This window comes from Capra hircus, chromosome 19 (assembly GCF_001704415.2).
Source record: "Capra hircus breed San Clemente chromosome 19, ASM170441v1, whole genome shotgun sequence".
Classification (NCBI taxonomy): Eukaryota; Metazoa; Chordata; class Mammalia; order Artiodactyla; family Bovidae; genus Capra; species Capra hircus.
The window spans coordinates 47,322,784-47,348,192 of NC_030826.1; the positions used below are offsets into that span (position 1 = coordinate 47,322,784).

Sequence of the window (25,409 nt, forward strand, 5' to 3'; positions counted from 1 at the left end):
TCTCAGAGCCATCACAGGCTGCCACAATAACCCCTTGAATAGGTGGACAGATTCTGCTTTCTAAAAGCCTTAAGGATGAATTCAGCAAATTGATAGATCATGGGAAGAAAAAAAAGGCTTGTGGAGCTAAGTCAGCCCTTAGGGTTTGGAAGAGTTAATGCAGAGAGAAGAGAGATACATCAAACAACTTTTTCTAGCACATGACCCTTAGTAGAATGACCTTCTGATATCATAATTTTACTGTGATTTTCATTGATCTCGAATAATTGTAGAAATTTTTCTGATTTGCCAGTAAATATTTTTCCTCTTATTTAAACCAGTTTCTAACTCCCTGTTAGAATCAAGAATAAATTTTATCAAGAATCAAATTTGAGATTCAAGAATAAATTTGAGATTCAAAACTCAAAATAATAATGGAATAACTATATCATTCTAGTGACCCAAGTCATGGCTTTTTAATATAATGCAAGGGGATACTGCATGAAACCTGATGTATATCTTGGAATGTGTTCAGTTTGCCCATGCATAATGGGCATGGCACGCATGCCCTTAAACTTTATAGATTTGTTTCTCTCAGCATAGGTGATAGAACCCACAGCTATTAGTCAAATAGGTAAATTGTTCCCATTGTTAAAAATCTCGTATCTTCAAAGATGGGCAGCAATAATGTATTTTTTTTCCTTTTACAAGTCCAAAATTAAGTTTGAAAAAAGTTGGTAATCAAAATTCTTCTCTAAACCAATTTAAAACTGAGAGCTATTTATTTTTACTGTCATAAAAACTCATGTGAAGTTTGCTAAGTTAATAAACATATGGAGAAGTAGTCCTGCTTATAAAATGGAGCGAAAGCATCATTTTAGGACCTTGACAGGCATGCAAACGAGCCAGCTAATGAAAACACAGAACGGACTTGTACTCTTGTTTTTTGATAGATTTGTAACAAAATATTTGATTTTGTTACAAAAATAATATTGCTTCATGTATTTAAATTATATAAATATATATATATAGCTTTTTTAAAGTGGATGTGCCCAGTCTACCAAATACTGGTTAATGCAAATTCACCTAAGTAGTTGAGCAGAGAAATTTTACGGGAGATTTCTGGTACTGAAAGTAGCATAGGAAATAGAGGCTCATTTGTCCTGTTAAATGAGTCTCTGAAGCAACACTGGCGGAATGAAAAGATGGGAATCCCACAGGCTCTCCTAGAAAACCAAGATCCATGGCACAGCATTCAGGAGTTCCTGCCAGCTTAGTGGGATATGACAGCACATTTTGTTTTTTTGTGTTTGGAGCAACTTCCTTGGCTGTCTCCAGACTTTCAAAAGCAGCTGGAGCTCCACATTTCGTAAAATCAATACTAATAGCCTTCTATTCGCCCAACCATAAGAACCCACAACTGTAAGACATGTTTTCACTGTGGCCATCAGCATATCCAGTTGGTTCTACCACCCAAATTTTGCTTGTAAGTGTCCACTTATCTCCACCTCTACTGACTGCACCCTAGGCTCTCACGTGGACTGGTTTAGTGTCTTAATTGGTCTCCCTTTCAATCCATTCTCCCCCAGCACCCAAAGTGATTCTTAAAAAATACAAATCAGACCATGTAACCTCTTGAAAAATCCTTCAGGCTAATTTTTGTGATTAGAATAAAATCAAAGCCAGATTCTTCAAAACCCTGTATTATTATACAAAGATATCTTCTGCCTACCTCTCTAATGAAGTTCATTCATTCTCCCTGTTAGTCACAGTATTCTGGTCATAAATGGTCACGTGCCAGTTCCTAGAATTTGCTAAGCTCTTTTCTACTCCTGGCTCTTTGCACTCAATAGGTCCCTCCGTCTGGAGCGTGCTTTCCCTCTGTCATCACACAGCATAATCTCTCACTCCTTCTGGTCTCAGCCTAACAGCCACCTCCTGAGACTTCCTCATGTCACTTATCTAAGAAAGTCCTTCCTGGCTTTACTGGTCATAGCAATCTTCTTTCTTTCTAGTCTTTTATCAATGTATTATCTGTGAATACTTGTTTATTGTCCACTTTCCCTTCTAGAATGTGAGTGAGCTCCATGAGGACAAGAACCTTCCTATCACACTCACCTTGATCTTCCTAATGATTGATAGAGTTCCTGGCACACAGTCAGCACTCAGTAAATATTGTAACAGTGAATTAATGAGTGAACAAAGAAGTGATCAGTTCAGTTCAGTAGCTCAGTCATATCCGACTCTTTGCGACCCCATGGACTGCAGCACTCCAGGCCTCCCTGTCCATCTCCAACTCCTGCAGTTTACCCAAATTCATGTCCACTGAGTCGGTGATGCCATCCAACCATCTCATTCTCTGTCGTCCCCTTCTCCTCCCACCTTTGATCTTTCCCAGCATCAGGGTCTTTTCAAATGAGTCAGCTCTTCATATCAGATGGCCGAAGTACTGGAGTTTCAACTTCAACATCAGTCCTTCCAATGAACACCCAAGACTGATTTCCTTTAGGATGAACTGGCTGGATCTCCTTGCAATCCAAGAGACTCTCAAGAGTCTTCTCCAACACCACAGTTCAAAAGCATCCATTCTTCGACGCTCAGCTTTCTTTATAGTCTAACTCTCACATCCATACATGACTACTGGGAAAACATAGCCTTGACTAGATGGACCTCTGTTGGCAAAGTAATGTCTCTGCTTTTGAATATGCTGTCTAGGTTGGTCATAACTTTCCTTCCAAGGAGTAAGCGTCTTTTAATTTCATGGCTGCAGTCACCATCTGCAGTGATTTTGAAGCAAAAAAAAATGAAGTCTGCCACTTTTCCACTGTTTCCCCATATACATGCTACTAATTTTATTTATTTTAAAAATTTGAGAAACTCTTCACGCAATTCAATAGAATACATCTTGTTCATTCTGTTACCATGCCATCAGGAGAAAACAAAGACATGCATGTCAGCACACATCCACTGAACATGTATTAAGTAATATATTCAAGGCTCTATGTTAAGCACTGCAGGGGATACACATATGAGTAAGATAGATCTGTCTACCAGGACTTATAGGTTAGTGGTTTTAACAAACACGTTTATAACCAGCTATAATTTAAGACAGAGTGCTGTACTAGAGGTACAAACAAAGAACTGAGGAACGTGGAGAACGAAGAACTGATGGATCTTCCTGTGCCTATTGTTGGTATTTCAAACTGTGACAGTTTGATGAAGTTATAACTCTTCTGCCTTATAAGCCCTGCCAACTGCCTGAAGACTTCATTGGCAGAGGAGAGGCAGAGAAGTGTCCATTCTCCTAGGGCCCGTGCTGCTTTAGTGGAAAGAAGACATTAGGAAACTGTGAGGCCAACTGGGAGAAAATAAGCAGCAGATTTCTATCTGAGTTCTATGTTTAAAAAGAAAGAATGTCATTCCACCCATTTCTACAAAGGTACATCTTGGGCATACTTCTAGTCTCCTACTTCGCACCAGCTCTTTCATTCCCACCTTGAATATGAAACAGCAAAACAAGCTGACTAGAAATGGATTTTGTATTCCAGTTCCATGAGAAAGCCACGAAAAGAGCATGCCAGGGCAGTTACTAACTAATATGCTGAAGATGGAAGCAAGTGTTTTTGTAAAGATGTGGGTGCCATTTGCAACAGGCTGACTGACTGTAAAGCATCAACCCCCAGATTTAACTGCAGGCAGAATTTTTAAGATGAGAGATGAAAAAGATCAGGATTGTCAGTCTATTCTCAATATTTGAGTCATAGTCACATTCATTTCACAGCTGATCAGTGGCAACAGAGATGCCCACAAATTCAAGGCTGAATTGAGTAGTAAATTAGAAAGTGGATCTGGAAGTCCTTGTGTTGCTCTTCCTCAAACCCATCTACTTGGTATTTATTTTCATGAAACATTTATTGAACTTTACTGTACACCAAAGACTGTACTATACACCAGAGAAACTTAGGTAATTAACATACCCCTTGACACTAAAGCCATTACCAAGGAAGGTCAGCTGCATAGCAACCAATAACAGTGCCACAGTACAAAGTACCCTAGTAACCTAGACAAAGAGAAAATACTTCTCAGGGACCACCCTGGTGGCCCAGTGGTTAAGATCCACCTTGGAATGCAGGGGACATGGATTCAGCCATTGTTCCAAGAACTAAGACCCTACATGCTGCAATGCAGCTTCTGAGCCCATGTGCCCTGGAGCCTGCACCACAGCTAGAGAGTTAAGTGCTGCAACCAAAGGTCCTGCACAATGCAGCGAAGATCCCACGTGCTGCAGCTAAGACCCAACGCAGCCAAATAAATAAATTTTTTTTAAAAGAAAATACTTTTTCAGAGCAAGTAACAGTCAAGTTCAGCCTTGAAGGATGAGTTGATCCCGTTCAGCTGCAGAGGAACAGGAGAACACTCTAGGGAGGCTAGAGAGCGGATGGCAGGAGAAAAAGCAAGTTGAAGATATTAAGTGCCCTTGAGGAATTACAAGAAGCCATAACTAGAAAATATGACATGCAGTCAGAGAACGATAGGAAGTGTCACTAGGAAAAAAGTCTCAAAAGTTTAAGACTTCTCAGTTCATTCTGTAGATAACAGGGAGTCTCTATAATTTTTGAGAAAAGAAGAGACAGTGATCAGATAAGTCTGATCAAGTGCAAAATAGCTCTGACAAGTAGTGTATGGAAGATGGGTTGAAGGAGAGACTGCAGGCAAGGAAACTAGTTACAGGTCTAGAACAATAGTCTAGCTGAGAAATACTAAGACTGCAATGTGAGAACAGAGAGCTGTGTAGACATTTTAGAGATACTCAAAAGCACCTGGTCTTTTTTTGTATATGGGAGGTAAGGGTGGAAGAATCAAAAATGATTTCAGAACTTATCTTGGATGATGGAAAATAGTGAAGCTACTGATCAACATAGAGCGTTCTGAATGGGGGAAGAACGCTAGCGTGAGTGAAGGCAGGAGGAAGAACAGGCTTCTGGAGAGAGGTGAGTCCTATTTTGGACATGTTTATAATGAATTGCCTGCAGGGGAGGATGCACAATTGTATTTAGAAATATGACTTTGGAGAATAGGAAAAGAGAAAGTTGAAGGCATGAGGTTATGGATTGAGGAGTTACCAGCAAGTGACTGACAGTAGAAGCCATAGTAATTTAACAAGGTCATCCAGAGTTCAGAGTATAAAGCAGAAAGTTTGGATGCATGAAAACAGAATAGGTGCTTTTTTTTTAACAAGTATAATTGTTTTACAGACAGTATTGTGTTACTTTCTGCTATACAGCCAAGTGATTCAGTTTTACATAAAAATTTACATTCATTTTTATAGTCTTTTCCATTATGGTTTATCATCGGATATTAAATATAGTTCCCTATGCTAAACAGCAGGACCTTGTTGCTTTATCCATTCTGTGTGCATTACCTTGCATCTTTGAACCCCAACCTTCCACTCTGTCTGTTTACCAGTCTCTTCCCACTGGCAACCACAAGTATATTCTCTATGTCCATGAGTCTGTTTCATGCATGCATGCTAAGTCACTTTAGTCATGTCCGACTCTTTGTTACTCTAAGGATCCACCAGGCTCCACTCTCCATGGGATTCTCCAGGCAAGAATACTGGAGTGGGTTGCCATGCCCACCTCTGGGGGATCTTCTGTTTTATAAGTAGGTTCATTTCAGAATAGGTATATTTAAACACTAGAAGAAAATGGTGAGCCAAGTAATAATTTACAAGAGTAATATTACAGTTACAAAAACAAAAGAAAGTAATAAGATTATGAAATCAAAGATAAAGATTTTTCTGCACTAGGTCTGATGTGATGAATATAATTTCTGCCTATGTTCCATTAGCCAGAACTCAGTCACCTGACCCCACTTGAATGTGAACGCAAGGTCCCTGGCAAAGTAACTGCTTCCCACCAACCACCCTTGACTATGGACAGGAGCACAGACCTTTTGTAGAGGTAACCATCTCTGCCCCATAATTCTAATCTCACTGATGCTGCTGCTGCTGCTAAGTCACTTCAGTCGTGTTCGACTCTGTGCGACCCCATAGACGGCAGCCCACCAGGCTCCCCCGTCCCTGGGATTCTCCAGGCAAGAACACTGGAGTGGGTTGCCATTTCCTTCTCCAATCTAATCTCACTAGGTCTTCCTAAATAATTCCCACATGTACCTCTATAATATAAAGACATTCCACAGCAGCACATGTCATTTCAGCCCACACTGTAAGATAGCTAGGACAGGCTTTAGATTGTACACAGTTCCTTGCCAGCTGGCTGTCCCTGTTCCACTTTATCACATCCTAGCACCACACAGAAGAATATCAGAACACTTAAGTGTTGTTTCTCTGAAATGCTGAAGTATTGTATGTTGAGTTTGCCCTCCCAGGAGCTGATGACATCTGTGACCACACGTTAAGTGACTCTGACAAGAACAATGGAGGACCCATCCATGCTGGAGATATTTGAGTACATTTGTTAGTACTACAAGTAGAGATTTTAAGATCCCTAACTCTAAGGGTTGCTAAGTGAAAAATCTGTTAGAAAAACAAACTTAGTGCCACTGTATATTTTATAGTTGTATAAAACTAAAACAGTTGTATAATAACTGTTAGGCAACTTCCAAACCAGTAAATGGGTGGAGGGTAGGGATGTTGATTCTTGCCTTAGAAAGTGTTGCCTGAGAGACTCCACAGCTCTGAATTCTTTGAGGTACTGGGGCATCAGGTATGAGGAGCTCCTCATTGTCTTACCATCTGTAGTTGTCCAAGGGTGACTATCACTTGTCTCTGATAATTCTGTGTCAAGGGGCTGCTGAAGCCTTCAGCTGGAATTGAGATTGGATCTACCCTGTGTTATGCTGAGTGCGACCTTTCCTGCCTTTTGTTGGGAGAGAGGAGAATGCTGGGGGAGGAATCTTCACTCTGGCATGTGATTGATTCTCTCCTAAAATATGTCCAAGCAAATCTATCTTGAATGTAAGGCTTATATCCTTCTGAAAATCTCTGCTGGACATGAGAAATTCATATTCCTCCTGTTAGCTTGACTTTCACCTTACTTCTTAGGATCTGGTTAGCTCTGGTCTTGTCCCCATTCTCTGCCTGAATTGACAGTACCAGGTTTTCCTCCACAGCTAACTGTGAATGGCACCCATCCCCAATCATTTTCCCCTATCCATGGGCTTCTCTTCTGGCTGTAAAGGTACAGTGAGGTTAGTGGAAGGGCAAAGATTGGAGTTAAGGATAGGGTATCACATTTCACCCTGCTGTACACATTAAAACTCTGAGCACACAGTCATCCTCTCACATGTTTTAAGTCTTCTGAGATTGCTGCTCATTCCTTTCGTTTAAACGCTATGCTAGTGACTACGGAGGATACAAAAGAAATATAAAATACATTTACCTAATATCTCTTGCTTAATTCCCACCCCGGTCCTGAGAGAGAGGCGTTACTCTCCCTGTCTTTCAAAGAGCTTAGAGAGCTTGTCCACTGCTGAAAGCGTGAAAGCAACTGAATTTGGCTTTATTTCAGGGGTAAGGAAGCAATGTTGTGAGTGCAGATAAGGAGTCTGCAAGGTGACTGAATCACAAAGTGACCTCATTATATAAACTAGATGGAAATCCTAATACTTCTACCCTCACCGTGGCTACCACCCGCTGGTCTTTATAACCACATATGAGCTCACATGAAAGTCAGTTTTTATCACCATCATCTGTAATTACAGGGGAAAACACAGTTGTGTTCAGTCATACTTAAAATGTCACATAGACTAGGGCTCTCTCTATTTCTTAACTGCTGTCTCCCAAAAATGCTAATCGAAAAATGTCAAAATTGACAGTTGCCAATTTTGATTGTAAGAATTCAGATTGTGTACTATAAAAATGAACATACTATTCTTTACGTTTTAATCTTATCGAAGTGGCAGCGGAACAAGGTTTCAGAAGACCTTGGATTCTCATCTCTTTATATCCTAGCCAGGTGAGCTGGAGTCTATTCTCCAGTCTTGCTGAGTCTCGATCAGTCTACCACGTTAGTAATATTCATGCCTGTGCCCATAATAAAGGTGTACAGGGGAATCTAAATAAGTGCTGTAGTAATTTTGGAAACCATAGGTAGTGTCCAAATGTACATTTGTACAAAAGGGACTGTTATTCATTCATTCTGCAAGTATGGACTCTAGTTAGCTCAGAAAACATATGTGAGAAAGCATAGCTTCTGTCCTCAGTGGAGTCTCCAGGAAGACGATGTGCAGACCCACCCAGTGCATGGCTGTAGCAGGTGTGACGGTGGAGCTGTGTGCCAGATACATCAGAGCCTAAAGGAAGGAACCACTGACCCCATCTGGGGGGACCAGAGGAGACTGCACAGAGGCAGTGCTGTGAACTGAGGCTTGAAGACTGGGAAGTAGTTTGCTGATGAATTACAGGCAGAGGGAAAGCATGTTAAAAGCTCTATGGTTTACTCCATCTGGAATTAGAAGTTTGAGGTCAGGAGGTGAAGAAATGGATAAGGGACAGATTATGGGGAGGCTTTGAATGCCATGTTTAGATTTACGGTTTAGAGTTTAGATTATGTATGGGAGGAAATATAGAGCCATTGAAGGATTTTGAGGAGAAATTTGATCAGGTTTCCGCTGGATAGATATTGGTACGAGCCAGGGAGGAGGCAAGAGTGAAGCTCTTGCAGTTATCCATGAGAGATGATGTACAGGGAGGAGAAAACAACTGCTTGGTGTTATGCCTGAACAACTGGAGGTGGTTTTTTTTTTTTTTTTTTTTTTAGTAAGTCTTAAGGGGATTTGGTTTTAAGGGAAATCTTCAACTTCAAACAGCCATCGTTTGACAGGTCATTTGGAGGTAGAGGTGTCTGCAGGCAGCTAGAGAAGCAGAGAAAATCTCAGTGCTGCAATGTCATTGCAGTGAGAGCTGAAGCCAGGAGTCGAGGTGAGGGCTGCCTCTAAAAGATGAGTAAATGGGGAACAGAGCAAAGAAGTTATGTAACTGAAGGAAAGTGGAAGAGAAAAGTGCCAGGGTAGTGTCTTAGATGTCAAGAGAAGAGACAGTTTCAAGGGAAACAGTCCATAAGACCTAATGCTGGATGGAGAAGAAAAAGGAAAAACAAAAGATCAAAGGCAAAAAGAAAACCAATTAAGAGGCTGCTGGTGATCTTAAGAGAATAGTGAGGCTAGAAGTCAAAAGGTATAGGGCTCAGGAGTGAGCAGATAATAAGAAAAATAGAAATAAATGTAGACAAGCCCGCATACAGACCCATTCAGCCTGGGTTAGCTAGTGGCATCGTAGTTTGCCAGAGCAGTAAGGTACGAATGGGAGTGCCAGCATGTAACGGAAATTGCTGTTTTACCTTTCATGTCCTCAACACCATAAGCTTTGAGTCCGATGAACTGACCGGAATCATTCTTTCACGAATAATACAACAGCTTGTATCCAAAAAGAAGGAAACTACAGTTGTCACCATCTTTTCCTTGACCTGTGTGGCTTGCTGTTTCTCCTCGGTGCTTGATCAACGACAACAAAAGCAAGCACTGTCCTGTGGGTGGCTGAAGATGAGAAGCATCTTCCCAGGGTGTCTTGGTCACGGTAGTAAGGTGAAAGCACTGGCTCAAAGTCAGGTCTGTGTCTACCTGACGATTCATGTCCTCGTCCTGAGCTTTTCCCTTAATCCTCATAGGCATGGATTCTCCTTAATGGCCTGAAGCATAAATGGTGGATCAGAGGCCTGTGTCAGGAGTTCTTGTCTCTATGGACAGTCAGATGAGTCATTTAAAGTAAATAATTCTTATATCAGGGAGGCTGCAATCATTTCATTGTTAACAACTGGATAGGATTTTGAGAACTTAAGTTAGGGCACTTTTATAAATGGTTCTCGATAACTTAAAATAGCCTATGAACTACATTGGGCTTTCAAGGGCTGTGTAAACGTTCAGTAGCAATTTCTGGATTTTGTGAGTGGAAAACAATTCCAGGCTCATACCTTAAGACAACGAGCTTCCCTGGTGGCTCAGCTGGTGAAGAATCCACCTGCAATGCAGGAGACCCCGGTTTGATTCCTGGGTCGGGAAGATCCTCTGGAGAAGGGATAGGCTACCCACTCCAGTGTTCTTGGGCTTCCCTGGTGGCTCAAACTGGTAAAGAATCTGCCTGCAATGTGGGAGACCTGGGTTTGATCCCTGGGTTGGGAAGATCCCCTGGAGAAGGGAACAGCTACCCACTCCAGTATTCTGGCCTGGAAAATTCCATGGACTGTATAGTCCATGAGGTTGCAAAGAGTGGGACACGACTGAGCGACTTACACACTTTCACCTTCAGATGACACTGATGACTCCATGCAGGATACAGTTGTCTGAGACAGTCTCTCAATGAAGTAGCTCTCTTTCCTTTATGGTCAGTCTTATCTAATCAAATAAGATGACCTGGTATCCACTAGAATCCAGAAACCGTATGAAGCCAAGGTTAGAAGATGGTAGAATTTCCTTTTAAAGCTTTATAGGATGATTCCCACCTAAGTGGGTAGCCTTTCCCTTCTCCAGGGGATCTTCCCCACCCAGGGACTGAACCCAGGTCTCCTGCATTGCAAGCAGATTCTTTACCATCTGTACCACCAGGGAACCCCACCTAAGTAAGACGGGGCTGTCTCATCTTCTGTTCTCCAGGTTCTTTACTGAAACTTTATTTATAAAGGAGGAAAGGAAGGACTTGTTTATTTTTTCAGACTTCAGATTTAGACATCTTCAAATGTTAAACCTGGAAGCATAGCCAGTGTTAATTGTGAGAGAAAATCTTCCAGTAGACATTTGGGCCTTCTCTCAAGTAGAGGTCACCAACAAAAAATTCACTTGCTGTTTTTCCTTCTGTTTGAGGAATTCATTGGGCTTGAAACTGAGATCACAGTTTGATTTCCATCCTTTGTGACACTCCCAAGTGAAAGGAGTAAAAGAGCTGGGTTATCAGTGGCACACAGAACTCTGCTGACTGCTCACCTGATGGGGGGCAGAGGGACAGTTGTCACTCTGCAGTGGCACAGTTCCTACAGACTATAGCAGGGTGGAAAGAGGGCAGAGCCCAGAAGTGACCCCGTGTCCTTTGTTTAATGCCTAATCTTGCTTTGTGAAAATTTTATTGAGAATTTTTATGTGCCATACACAGTGTTTGGCACTGTGGAGAGCATAAACAACTCGAGATTTCTGTCATAAATGTAAATAAAAAGAGATATACAGCCCTGTATTTATATATATACTTTACATATATACACATATATTAATACATTCACACTTAAAAGAGTATATCATTAGGACACTTTAAGCTGGAAGAGATAGAAAACATCAACTCAAATGGATTAAGCAGTAGAGAAATTTATCACTTCATATAACAAGGAGTCCAAAATTAGGACAGCTTCCGGTGCTATACAGTTAGGGCCCAGGCTCTATTTTTTGACAGTTCTCTTAGCTTAGCCTCTCTCTTGGCTTGGTCTTCAGACCAAGTGTGTGATTACAAGAGGCCTGTGGCATTTCTGAGCATCATGGCAGATAAGACAATGTGCAGAGGCAGAGAGAAGGGTTTTCTGTTTCGTGAACAGATTGGAGATTTGTTGGCAAGCAGATGGGGGCTGGGAATGATTGCCATCAGGAAGCCTACAGTCTAGTAGAGGAGAGAGCTTGTAACAGTGTGGTAGATCCTGCACTAAAGGCATAAACAGCCTGTGATGTACCAGAGAGAGTACTCCCTTCTCAGCTGGAGCAAAAAAAAAAAAAGCTAAAGAGAAAGAATAGAGGCTTGGTAGAGGCTGATCAGAGAAGACTTCCCTTGAGGAGGTTTTTAGTGCAGTTTGGGACATATTGAGTTTAAGGTGCTATTGGGCCTCTAGGTAGAGAAATCCAGTAGGCAGTTGGATGTATATTGAGCTAAAGCTGAGACGTCTAGATAGAGGGAAAGGTAACAGGGTTTAGGTAATGGCAAAGGCTCTGAGGATGGATGAGCTAATCCAGAGGACAGACTGGGACCAAAAACAAGATCCTGAGGAAGCAACACTGACATTTAAAGCATGGGTGAAATAAGAGGAGTTGACAGAGACAGAAAATAAAAATGGATCCTTTAATGCCATCTGTGTGTGGGAAGGGTGTAAGCCAACCAGAAGTGACATTTTGTGATATTCACACATGTGATTTGGGTAAAGGACCAGGAAAAGCTCGGAACCTTTCAGTACCATTACTTGCCCAGGAGCGGGTGCCCTTCCCTAAGAAGTTGGGTGAACAAGACAGAGTTTCACTGGAGATATGGCTCGACGTGCACAGTCCTCCACCCACAGGAGAGTTGGAGCATTAAATTTCCTAAAATGAGTCTCTCTCTTTGCAGGAGTGGTCACACATTACTTGCCTTCTGGTTTTCCCGCCAAGAGGGAAAACTAAACCGACAGCAGACAATTGAACTGGGACATCACATCCTCAAAGCACACATTTTTAAGGTAATTAAAGAAGTTGGGGGTGTTTTTCTTTCCATTTCCAGCAGGCGTTCCTTAACACTGTGTGTATGAAGCTGCCCGCTATGTCAGTGTGGTCCCTGCTTTCTGAAATTAGTTTGTTGCAGAGTTGGTCCATCTCCTAAAATGTCTGGCCTGTTCCTCCCTAGGACTATGGAAAGAAAACCACATTTATCATCTCCCAGTTCAATGGATTGCTAGGCTTTCTAGGAAATGAACATGTATAATCGTTTAGGTAAGAAGCATATAGTCATGTATACTTCATACATCAGAGGTCCCCAACCTCTGGGATCTAATGCCTGATGATCTGAGGTAGAGCTGATAAAATAATAATAGAAATAAAGTTCACAATAAATTTAATGTGCTTGAATCATCCCGAAACCATTCTCCCCACCCCAATCAGTGGAAAAATTGTCTTCCCCAAAACCAACCCCTGGTGCCAAGAAGGCTGGGAACCACTGTCCTATGACCTGCCATCTGCTGAGAATAGTCATATAACATTAGTTACAGGTTTTCACAGTGTTTTTCAAAAGTCTCTGAGAGCAGTCACTCTTTGCATGTTCTTATCGTTGTCTTGATGATGATTTTAATACTCCTGGTGCTGTGAATTTCAAACTCTTTGTCTAGAACCAACTGTAACTTTCCTTTAAACTACTTTCCCCATCCTCTTTTGAAATTATAATCCGTTTCTCCCCTAGTCATTTCAAAACTTTCATAAGCTCTTAAGCATCAGCTTTCTCTCTCTCAGCATCCGCACAGCTGGGATGGAGATCCCAGACAAGGGCACACATCTGTCTGTGGGTGCATGTATGCATTCGTTTGTGTATTCAGTGCTTGCTGGGGCATTGTACTAGGGATACAAGAACCAAAAGCGTACAGCCCCTAGTCTCAAGGAATTTATAGTCTAGATAGCAGTGGTGGAACAGAGCACAGAAGTTGAGGAAGAAATTTGTTCTCCTGCTTTTTCTAGTCTGCAGTTTGCTATTGCATCTGCCACCTCCAGTCCCAGTCTCTTCAGACCACTTTTGCTGCCTCTGGACTGAGAAATTCAGGGATCTTAAATAGTCCTCCTGCTTGGACTTCCCCCAAGAGATACTATTAAAGATAAAACAGTTCTCTTCAGAGAGAAAACAGCATGAAGGGCAACGAATTCTCCCCAGCATATAAGCACATAGCTGGGGAAGGCTTTTCATCAGATGGACAGAAGTGAAGCCCACAGTGGCAAGTCCTGTATTTGAATCATAATTGTCTATCTAACAAATCACTGTATTCAAAAATGACCTTACCCAGTGAGCTTACTTAATGGGAGCAGAGTGAGACTATTTTAACAGGCAAGGTGTCTCATTCCATCTTCAAGTGGACCAAAAAGTGCCTGCCAGTTCTACAGACTCCGAGGTGATTATCCTTCAGTTAGATGGGAAAATAGCTTCAGTATTAAGCATCATGATTTTAATCACTTAAGCTTTTAGCATCACCTTCAGCCTGGGATCAGATGCAGAGAAGTCAATGCCTGTCTGTATGCCCTGCACCCTAAAATAAATACCACCTGAAACAGATAAATGATATGAAATTTCATTTCATCCCATGTGACTGTATCCAATACGTGGAAAACAATGTTTACTTATTTTTTTACATCTCTATGACTTGTTTATTTTATAACTGGAAGTTTGTACCTCCTGATCCCTTTACCCACTTCATCTTCCCCTCAGTCCCCTCCTTCCTGCCAGCCACCAGCCTGCACTTAAACCGTACACTCCTGTCATTGACGCAGCGTTATCTTATTTTGCTGCAGACGACATGGTTGCCTGAGATATGACTGGCTCCCTGTGTGTTTCAGGCCGTAAATACTAGGGTGTATAACGTGTGGTGATGACATGACTGTAAGCTGAAGAGTGTGGACTTGGACCATGGTTTTCCTAATGCTGCACTTTTCAGGGTCCTTCAAATGCAGAGTGCTCCCTACCGATCGACTTCTCCCAGACTGCTAGAATTCTCAGTTCCTATCAGCTGAGGGTCATGAAAAGGCAAAGACAGACTCAGTGCTTATAATCAGCATCACTTAGAACCGCCAATCAGCAGTAACATATAATCCACTTTATATTTCTTTCCAATTAGTTTTAAATTTCCCTTATTTTATCTTTGTTCATGAAGAATTGCATATGATGTCATTAATCACCTTAAAAATATAAGGTTGAGGGTCTGTAATTCAGGATATTTGGTATATTTATCAGTTCGTTCAGTCGCTCAGTCGTATTTAATTATTACCGCTATTAAAACTAAACCTGCTGGACTTCCCTGGTGGTCTAGATTAAGAATCTGCCTGCCCGTGCAGGGGACATGGGTTCTACCCGTGGTCCAGGAAGATCCCACATGATGCAGAGCAGCCACGCCCGCACTCTGCAGCTAGAGAGGGCACCACAGTGAAAGCCTGAGTTCCGCAGCTGGAGAGTAGCCCCAGCTCACCGCAGCTAGAGAAAGCCCTCGTAGCAGCAAAGACCCAGCCCAGCCATGAATGAATAAATAATTTTTAAAAAAGAAGAGAGAGGTATTGAGTAGGTTTGTTGTCACAGACTGCTGAGATAGAAACAGTTTAGTTAGCTTGTGCCTATAGGACCAGTCTGTCCCCCTCAGCGGGCTGGCTTTGTTATGCCAGATGTTGTTAGAGCAAGACTCTATTCTCATTTGTTAGTACCACAAACCCAAAGGCTCCTCACTTACTGCCGAGGGTACTTTTTAGCTGGGCTGATCACTTAACTGTGTCTCTGTTTCTTTTTCAGGGTTTGAGTAAAAAAGTTGGCGTGTCATCCTCCATCCTCCAAGGCCTCTGGATCTCCTACAGCACAGAAGGTCTGTCCATGGCGTTGGCATCTTTACGAAATCTCTACACACCAAATATAAAGGTAAATGCATCTATGTTACAGGCAGATTGAAAAATTAACTATGAAACGTAAAACTCAGAGGACATTTAGGAGTTATTTGATTGATCTTTGACTCTCCTATTAATTAACCTTTTATTAATAGTTTGATATATTTTAAATTGTTACATTTTATTCTGTGAATTGAAAATCAAACCTGTTGATCTTCTATAAGATGAGTCTGATTTATAGAATAAGTCCTGCTCCTTCTACGGAGTAAAACATTCTTAGATCACTTTTGTTTCAGTAGAAGTTTTTCTGTCCAACAGTTCACTTAGTGGAGAGTGCACTACAGTATGGATGGTGTTTACTCTGCTGCTAAGTCGCTTCGGTTGTGTCCGACTCTGTGCGACCCCATAGACAGCCCACCAGGCTCCGCCGTCCCTGGGATTCTCCAGGCAAGAACACTGGAGTGGGTTGCCATTTCCTTCTCCAGTTTACTCTAGTACCTGGGTAGTTTGTATAAAGGAGACGTTTCACATCCCTTTCCAAAGGCAAGGTATTAAAAAAGGAACAAATGGAGATTTTAAAATAAAGAAGTTACTCAGTGTTTCTGGGCACTCATTGAGGGTGATTTAAGGCTTCCCAGGTGGTGCTAGTGGTAAAGAACCTGCCTGCCAGTACAGGAAATGTAAAAGAGGCACGTTCAATCCCTGGGTCGGGAAGATTCCCTGGAGGGGAATACATGGCAACCCACTCCAGTGTTCTTGCCTGGAGAATCCCATGGACAGAGGAGTCTGGTGGGCTGTGGTCTGTAAGGTCGCAAAGAATTGGACACGACTGAAGCAACTCAGCGTGCATGCATGCAGATGACTTAAGAAAAGATGACTGATAGGATATAACTGATATTTATGTGAGTATCGTTTCCGTTTGTTTTCTTACGACTAGGTCAGCCGACTGCTGATTTTGGGAGGTGCCAACATTAATTACCGGACAGAAGTTTTGAATAATGCTCCAATTCTGTGTGTCCAATCTCATCTTGGTTACACAGAAATGGTGGCTCTGCTCTTGGAGTTTGGGGCCAACGTGGATGCCTCCTCTGAAAGCGGCCTGACTCCCCTGGGCTATGCTGCAGCGGCAGGCTTCCTGAGCATCGTAGTGCTGCTGTGCAAGAAACGGGCCAAGGTAACGGCTGCCCAGCACTTGTTCTTCCTTCCCTGTGTCTTTTTTCCCATCTTAGACTCGTCCGTATCTCCTGTGTTGCCTCGTGAGTGTAGGTAGAATATACATCAGATCCTATTAGGAAGCAGATCAAAGGAAGAACTGGCTCTGATTACATCCTACTGCTTGCCCTGGGCCCGTTCCAGGCTGCTTCTGGACACAGTTCTAAACTTTTGAGAGATACTTAGGAAACTGCATTTATGAGCAGCCACAAAAAGTCCCCAGCTCACAACCAAGAAATTCTCTTCTGAGCTCAGAGTGAGGAAAGAGGAGTGGGGGAGCAAGGAGTCTGCACTGTGAGGTCTGATCTGAACGGCACCTGCGAACTCTCAGCCTTTCATGTTAGTCATGAACGTAAGAGCAGAAATCAGGCACCCTCATCTAGCCTTGAAGATACCCCTGTAGACGTCTGAGATGACTGTCTGACCCAGAAGCACTCAAGAGTGTTTCTGTTAGTGTATTTAATTCTCTCAAAACATCTCTGTAAAATATATTTGCTTAATAGTACCTCAAGAGCCATTGATATGATAAAATTCAATTTCAAAATATTGCTGGGAAAAAAAAAATACCAGGGGGCTTCCCTGGTAGCTCAGTGGTTGAAGAATCCACCTGCCAGTACAGGAGACACGGGTTCAATCCCCAGTCTGGGAAGATCCCACATGCTGCAGAGCCCCTAAACCCGTGTGCGACAGCTACTGAGCTTGTGCCCTAGAGCCTGGGAATCACAACCACTGAGCCTGTGTGCTGCAACTGCCGAAGCCTGTGCACCCTGCTCCATAAAAAGAGAAGTCACTGCAGTGAGAAGCCCAGGCACCACAACTAAAGAACAGCCCCTGCTCTCGCCACAGCTAGGGAAGAGCCCACACAGAGTGAGGACCCAGCACAGCAAAAGATACAATTTAAAAAATTCGTGTTTTTTAAAAAGGAGAGATGCTGGTCTCAAAAATGTAGACTTCTATGGAACATTTTATTTCCATTCTGAAAACAAACTGAGGATTTGGGTGGGTTTGCAGTGAACTGTAAATAATATACAACCCTGACTATTCATTGGAAGGACGGATGCTATAGCTGAAGCACCAATACTCTGGGCCACTTGATGCGAAGAGCCGACTCATTGGAAAAAACTCTGATGCTGGGAAAGATTGAAGGCAAAAGGAGAAGAGGGCAGCAGAGGATGAGATAGTCAGATAGCATCAACGACTCAATGGACATGATCTTGAGCAAACTCCAGTAGATCGTGAAGGGCTGGGAAGCCTGGCATGCTGCAGTCTATGGCAACTCGAAGAGTCGGACACGACTTAGCAACTGAACAACAACATAAATGACGTCATTCTGAGGTGTCCAGTGTTCTTACCAGAGAAAAACTGGGTCTCTTTCCCAAGACTCCTTTGAAAGCTGGGACCTGGGGACCTCAGTGAAGTCCCTGAGCTGTAAATGCTAACTGTGACACAGAAATGGTCCACCTATAATGTCCTAGTCATTTGGATAAACACCTCTAGAAACAGCATGATAACTGGGCCTTATTGCTATAAATTCATACATATTCTAATCTCAGCTAGGTCTTTCTTATTGCTCAGCTATCATTTTTATTTCTCATTTTCTCCAGAGAAGATACATAAATCATCTATGATCTTCTTGAGACCCCATCAAAACTCTTTTGCCCTCCTACAACTACCAAGGTTGTGTTTGTCTCACTGTGCCTCTATCTCAAAACTCTGTTAATTCTTACGAACTTTTACTTTACTTCTGCCCCAGAGGAGGAAGTGTTTACCTTCCTTTTCAAAATTATTGCCTCCTGTATACATATACACATATACATATATATACACACACACATAGGCTGCACCACAAGGCTTTTGGGCTGTTCGTTCTCCAACCAGGAATTGAACCTGTGACCCCTGCAGTGGAAGTGTGGAGTCCTAACCACTGGACCATCAGGGACTTTCCCACCTGTATTTTTTAATCTCAGTATGTTGATCTTTCACTAACATCGTTTCATTCTTTTTCTAAATTTACGCTACCTTTCTTCTCAGTTTCTACAAACCTACAAATGTCTTCTCTAACCCTAAAGAGAGACGTTCCTCTCTCCTAACCAGAAACCACCATCCCATCTCTTCCCGCCCAAATCCACTGAACCTGTCCTAAGAGTCCTCTCTACTTGCTACCACCGCTTCCTTACTGTTCTTTAACCTCTTACTGTCTGCCTTCCATGAGAGAGAGGAGGCAAGTCATCAAAACCATCAACTTTGGCATCAAGCACAACCTGGTCGAAGCCTGCATTGATACTTGCTTTCTATGAGGGCTTAGACAAGTCATTTGACTTCTCTCAGCCTCACTCTGTTAAAGGTTTAAGAGCACCTTGCACACAGTAGGCATTCAGTAGACACTTGCTATTTGGATGGCTGTGTAGAACTAAAGCTGGAGAGAAACAGATACAGAACTTAGGCTTCGCTTGCTCTAATAAGCACTGGAACACACCCTGCCCACCTTCCAGAAGAGGCTGTTCATCTATTGAGACTTGTGGCTAGGGACCTTCTGGTAGCTTGTTCTTAATCAGGCTCCTCTTTCTGCCTAAACCTGTAACCAACACCACAACTGTAAAAACTGCTGCTGGAACGTAGTCTAGCATTAAGTTCCAAGTCCCTCCAGCCATTTTGGCCAAATCGTCACGATTCCGCCCTCCCATTGGAAGAAAGAAGTGGCATCTGCCAGAGCTTAGTGGTTAACTGTGTGATTCATGATATGAGATACTTTGCTTCCTTGGAACACCAGAAAATTTAAGCTTCAAGATGTTTTTCTTCCCTTTCATGATTTCAAAGACAGTGTTTTGTGCCAGTAGAGCTTATAAACCTTTCAGATTTGAGTCTGAAAAGACCTATTTGAGGACAAAGGAGAGTGTACATCAGGAAAGCAAAGCTGGAGTTTGGGGTCGTTTGGGGCATATTTTCGGTTTCTTTTGATGTGAAAACAAAAGCCTGATGTTATACAAATAGTCTCCCCAGAGAAGCATCTGCCAGAGTTGTAGCTCAGTGAAGATCTAGCCTAAGTAAAAGAATATCACCTGAATTTTCTCAGAAAGTGGTCCAAAGAATATGGGAGAAGATGAATCTTCGTGGGCCAGAGCTGTGCAGTGAGTGGACGAAACGAGACTGGGGAGACAGCCACAGGCTTTTTCACACAGGTTTCTCTGTCGCCTCCCACAGGTGGATCACTTAGATAAGAATGGGCAGTGCGCCCTGGTCCATGCCGCACTCCGAGGTCACCTGGAGGTCGTCAAGTTTCTAATTCAGTGTGACTGGACGATGGCGGGCCAGCAGCAGGGGGTGTTTAAGAAGAGCCACGCCATCCAGCAGGCCCTCATCGCTGCAGCCAGCATGGGTTACACTGAGGTAAGAAAGCAGCCAGTAAGGCTTGGGTGTTTTTTTTTTTTTTTTTTCAAGCTATGTCTTGAAGGAAACCAGGGAAAAAATAATTGCATTATTACAAAATTGCCAGGTTAATATGAAGTAGCTTTTTGGTCATTGGTCTGAGAAATAGGGAGATGCCAGGGTACCTAGAATGATGTTGGAAAGGACCTTAGGAATTATCTAATCTGATTCCTCCTCATCTTCCACCCCTATTTAACAGACAATGGCACTGGGCTCAGGGGGTTATTTCTTGACCTTTGTTCACATGGGTGGCTGGAGTGGAATAGGGAGATGGAATATCAAAAGGACCAGGTTTGAAGCTCAGCTTTCCTCCACACTGGCTCTGGGCTCTGGGCAATGTAACTCATCTCTTAGAACCTTAGTCTCCCACCAGTATAGTGAGGCTTTCTAATAAATTCTTTTTTATAAGGTTGATATGAAAGGTGCTTTGTAAACTGTTAAACACTGTGCAGATGGTATTTTTGCTAAGTTATTTATTAATAAAAGTAATGTAGTGGCACAATATGTGGAATTGGTAGTGTGCTAGGAAATGTTTAACAGCCAGCCTTGGAGAGGGGAGTAGAGTGCAGCAGGAGTGGGGTGTGTGTGTGTGTGTGTGTGTGTGTGTACATACAGACTTAAATTTATTATAAATTTACTGATATAAAAAAACATGTCACACACAGTTTACAAATAATAATGAATTGTGTAATACTCTTAATTGAATGCTTTTGTCAATTTTTGCTAAATTTATATCCATACCCAACCCTGTGGTTACAACTCAACCGTAGTTTGATAAATGAAACTGCACCCGTTTGCTCTTTTCCCAATAATTTTGTCTTTAAATCTGGTGTGTGATTCACTGTCAAACTACATTTTGCCCTCATACAAATTATATTCATTAAACTGGAACCTCTTTCAGCTTTTGCACTAAATCAAATCCTGATCTGCAGAATTTGCCAATTTCCAGAATATAGAGTTTGCGCAAACTCTAGGAGATAGTGAAGAACAGGGAAGCCTGGCATGCTGCAGCCCATGGGATCACAAAGAGTGAGACACAATTTAGCAACTGAACAACAACAGCAAATACCCCCACCATGACTGACTTCAAGCCACCAACACTGAGCAGAGTTTCAAAGAGATGCACAGGAGCACACCATTATGTAAAACTGCCACCATGCAGACACAGTCAGTATAAATAACCTCATGAGCATACGTAATAGTAAAATGTAATTTAATAATTAGGAAGTTATGAGATTTTATATTTTAATCTATTGATGTAATTTCTTTCATTATTATTTAATTTTTTATTTTTTTTCTCTGCTGCCTGGTTTGTGGGATCTTAGTTTCCCGACCAAGGATCGAACCTGGGCCCTGGCAATGAGAGCAGAGTCTTAACCACTGGGCCACCAGGGAATTCCCATCATTGCTATTTAATTGTTTTTAAATCCCTCCCTGTTATTTAGTTTTTAATAAACACCTTTGTTTAACAACCGGCTTGCAAAACTCCGAAAATTGAAGAGCCAGCTTTCATGGGCCAGGACAAGCTGGTTCACACTGCATGGGATGCTTCAGTGAGACAGCCACCTCTTCCACTGACCTGATATGTCCCCAAGGGAATATTAAGTAAAATTGGAACTTTTACTATCTGTGGAAGGTTGTTTAGCGCTCCTTATAGTCAGATTCCTGAAAACAGAGCTGTCATTTGCCTTTGTTGTTAGCAGACATTCTCCTTTTAGTGTCCCCAAACAGTCCTTGTAATTCTAAGAGAAAAAAAATAAAAGAAGATAATAGCTCTACTCTGAAAAAGTACAGGCCCTCAGTTTTCTCCATATTTACTTTCTGGTTTTTGCTTATTGATTTTTTTTTCTGTTAGTTTTATTTTTTTCTGATAGTTTTATTAGGAGGAAGAGGGATTGCTTTTTTAACTCAAATGTGATAAATATGTAATTTTTTAAGATCACATGCTGCGTAAGTTAATTGCATTCAAGGGAAACATGTACACTGTACCGGGTAGAATGCATGCTCATCTTGGCAGCTTTGCATTTTTTTGCGAGGACAATCTGTTCTGACTCCTGTGGTGTGCAAGAGAGTGGCACTGGGTTATCCAGAATCTTCCAAACCTCACGGGTTCACAGTATCAGTGTATCGTTTTCCACCTGAACGTCGAGCTGACACAACTTCTTGTTTCAGATTGTCTCCTACCTACTTGATCTTCCAGAAAAAGATGAAGAGGAGGTGGAGCGAGCACAGATCAACAGCTTTGACAGTCTCTGGGGAGAGACAGGTACCTCTCGTGGACAGCTCTTTCTTCTCTCGTGAATGTACTGTGTTTGTATGGAGACACTCTGCGTCTCACTCCCAGGTGTTTTCTCCGCCAGATCTTTGGCAAGTCTCTCTGTCTTATGGCTCTTGCACTGGAGACCAATTCAGCCAAAGTAAAAAGTCAGGCAATTTCCTTCTTTCAGTCCTCTCTCCCTTTGGATGCACCATGCCATTAGCCCTGGAGTCTTCTTTCAAACAAAACTTTCCCCGCTCTTGTTTCCAAATATTTTAAAAGACTGAAAGTTTCCTTCCAGTGTGCCAAGCCAGAACAGAAAATAGTTGTGGACTTTGTGTGTGTGTGAAAGAGAGAGAGATCCTTGTAGTAGTTAGGAATAAATATTTCCCCTATAGTTAGAAACCGAGAAGTTAAATTTTTATCGATACCTCCAGCTTAAATGAAGCAAATGTTACCGCGGTAGAGTGAGTGGTACCTGACATGATTAAACTGATGCGTCATGAGAACAGTTGGTATCAGGATGCAGAATGAAAGGCCTGCCCCCCGTAGGGTACAGCCCTGCACAGTCTCTCTCCATCTGTAGCAAAGCTATTTCTATATTGCTTGGTACTTACTCCATAAACAGAAGCATCTTCCTTGTGGCCTTTGCAGGAAATGTTTATTGTCTTTCCCCCAAGTCTAAACTGGAACATCTGGAAAAACATTAGTAACCTTTTATATGTTTTTATGAAACCAGGGCAGTGAAAACTATTGTCGCCACAGATATGTGTCATATTTGCCAGGAGAAGGAGACCAGCATTGAGATGGCCAATTTAGGGAGGATATTTTACTAAACAAGAAGGGGGATACATTTTGGTTTGGGTCAGAACGTTATTAAAAATCAAAGAAAATGCTTGAATTCACTCCAAATTTATAATTACCTATTGAACTGGGATGTTTCCACAATGGCACAAATCTTACATCGGTTTCATGGCTTCCTCAACACCGTGTGGAATGGTCCAAAGCTCAGGAATTTGCTTCTCAAACAATCCTTCCCCTCTGTCAGAGCCAAAGGGAGCAGATGCCAGGCAGCTGCAGCTTAAGAGCCCGTGACAGATTAAAGGAAAATGTGCAGCTGGAAACAGCTGCTGTCTCTGGGGCTCCACCCTGAGGGAAGCCAGAGGACATATTGAGGGGAAGGGGCTGGCCGGGAGCAATGGCAGTGGTGTCCTGAGACCCGGAGCTATGGGAGGGGTATGATTGAGGCCCCATCAGTTCAGCCTCCCAGCACAGCAAGCCGTCCCCCCAGAGTCTCCCGTTCCAAGCCACGTGTGTGTGACCGCTGTGGAGGGCAACAGAAGTAGCGGCCCAGTGGTGACAGTGGACAGAAATCACAGACTAGCAATCGCCTGCCAGTGCAAGAGACATAAGAGACTTGGGTTAAGTCCCTGGGTCGAGACGATCTCCTGGAGGAAGGCGTGGCAATCCACTCCAGTATTTCAGCCTGGAAAATCCCATGCACAGAGGAGCCTGGCGGGCTACATATAGTCCATGGGGTCGCAGAGTCAGACATGACTGAAGCAGCTTAGCATGCAATCATAGTGATGACTATCACATATTCTAGTGCTCTCCTTGAAGGAATTCCTTCAAAATGTTCAAAAAGTGTGTGAACTCAGACCTTTTGGGGGGAATTAACCCTGAAATGGAGTTTTAACAAGAAAAATAACTTCCTGGTAAAGGAAATTTAAACCATACTACATCCATTGCCAAAAGTAAAAAAACACACACAAAAAAAACACACAGCTCTTGTAAAAATTATGAAGAAAGGAAAAAGATCAGTGGTTGCTAGGTGTTGGGGAAGATGGGGAAGGGTGAATAGGTGGAGCACGGAGGATTTGAGGGGCAGTTAAAACACTTCATATGATACTGTAACCGTAGATAACAGGTTATTATACATTTGTCCACACACTCACAGGATGTGCAACACCAAAAGTGAGCCCTAATGCAGATGATGGAGTTGGGGTGATCATGATGCATCAGTGTAGGTTCATCAGTTGTAACAAATGGACAGCTCTAGTTGGGGTGTGTACAAATGTGGGGGCAGAGGTGTGAGCCCGTTAAACTGCTCTAAAACAACAAAGCTAATGGAGGTGATGGAATTCCAATTGATCTGTTTCAAATCCTGAAAGATGATGCTGTAAAAGTGCTGCACTCAATAATATGTCAGCAAATTTGGAAAACTCAGCAGTGGCCGCAGGACTGGAAAAGGTCAGTTTTCATTCCAATCCCAAAGAAAGGCAGTGCCAAAGAGTGCTCAAACTACCGCACAATTGCACTCATCTCACATGCTAGTAAAGTAATGCTCAAAATTCTCCAAGCCAGGCTTCAGCAATACGTGAACTGTGAACTCCCTGACGTTCAAGCTGGTTTTAGAAAAGGCAGAGGAACCAGAGATCAAATTGCCAACATCCGCTGGATCATGGAAAAAGCAAGAGTTCCAGAAAAACATCTATTTCTGCTTTATTGACTATGCCAAAGCCTTTGACTGTGTGGATCTCAATAAACTGTGGAAAATTCTGAAAGAGATGGGAATACCAGACCACCTGACCTGCCTCTTGAGAAATCTGTATGCAGGTCAGGAAGCAACGGTTAGAACGGGACATGGAACAACAGACTGGTTCCAAATAGGAAAAGGGGTACGTCAAGGCTGTATATTGTCACCCGGCTTATTTAACTTCTATGCAGAGTACATCATGAGAAATGCTGGACTGGAAGAAACACAAACTGGAATCAAGATTGCTGGGAGAAATATCAATAACCTCAGATATGCAGATAACACCACCCTTATGGCAAAAAGTGAAGAGGAGCTAAAAAGCCTCTTGAAAGTGAAAGAGGAGAGCGAAAAAGTTGGCCTAAAGCTCAACATTCAGAAAACAAAGATCATGGCATCTGGTCCCATCACTTCATGGGAAATAGATGGGGAAACAGTGGAAACAATGTCAGACTTTATTTTTGGGGGCTCCAGAATCACTGCAGATGATGACTGCAGCCATGAAATTAAAAGACGCTTACTCCTTGGAAGAAAAGTTATGGCCAACCTAGATGGCATATTGAAAAGCAGAGACATTACTTTGCTGACTAAGGTCCGTCTAGTCAAGGCTATGGTTTCTCCTGTGGTCATGTTTGGATGTGA

The 25,409-nt window shown here is 42.4% G+C and overlaps 1 protein-coding gene across 4 annotated transcripts in view; it reads left to right on the forward strand.

Annotated features, from left to right (window-relative positions):
- TANC2 (tetratricopeptide repeat, ankyrin repeat and coiled-coil containing 2) overlaps nucleotides 1-25,409 on the forward strand; it is a 368,300-nt gene that overhangs the window by 318,619 nt on the left and 24,272 nt on the right. For all 4 annotated transcript variants that reach the window (XM_018065318.1, XM_018065319.1, XM_018065320.1 and 1 more), the window contains 5 exons: nucleotides 12,350-12,458; nucleotides 15,251-15,373; nucleotides 16,277-16,513; nucleotides 19,753-19,938; nucleotides 22,150-22,243. In XM_018065318.1, coding sequence (XP_017920807.1) covers nucleotides 12,350-12,458; nucleotides 15,251-15,373; nucleotides 16,277-16,513; nucleotides 19,753-19,938; nucleotides 22,150-22,243 — 749 coding nt within the window. The remainder of the gene's footprint in view (nucleotides 1-12,349; nucleotides 12,459-15,250; nucleotides 15,374-16,276; nucleotides 16,514-19,752; nucleotides 19,939-22,149; nucleotides 22,244-25,409) is intronic.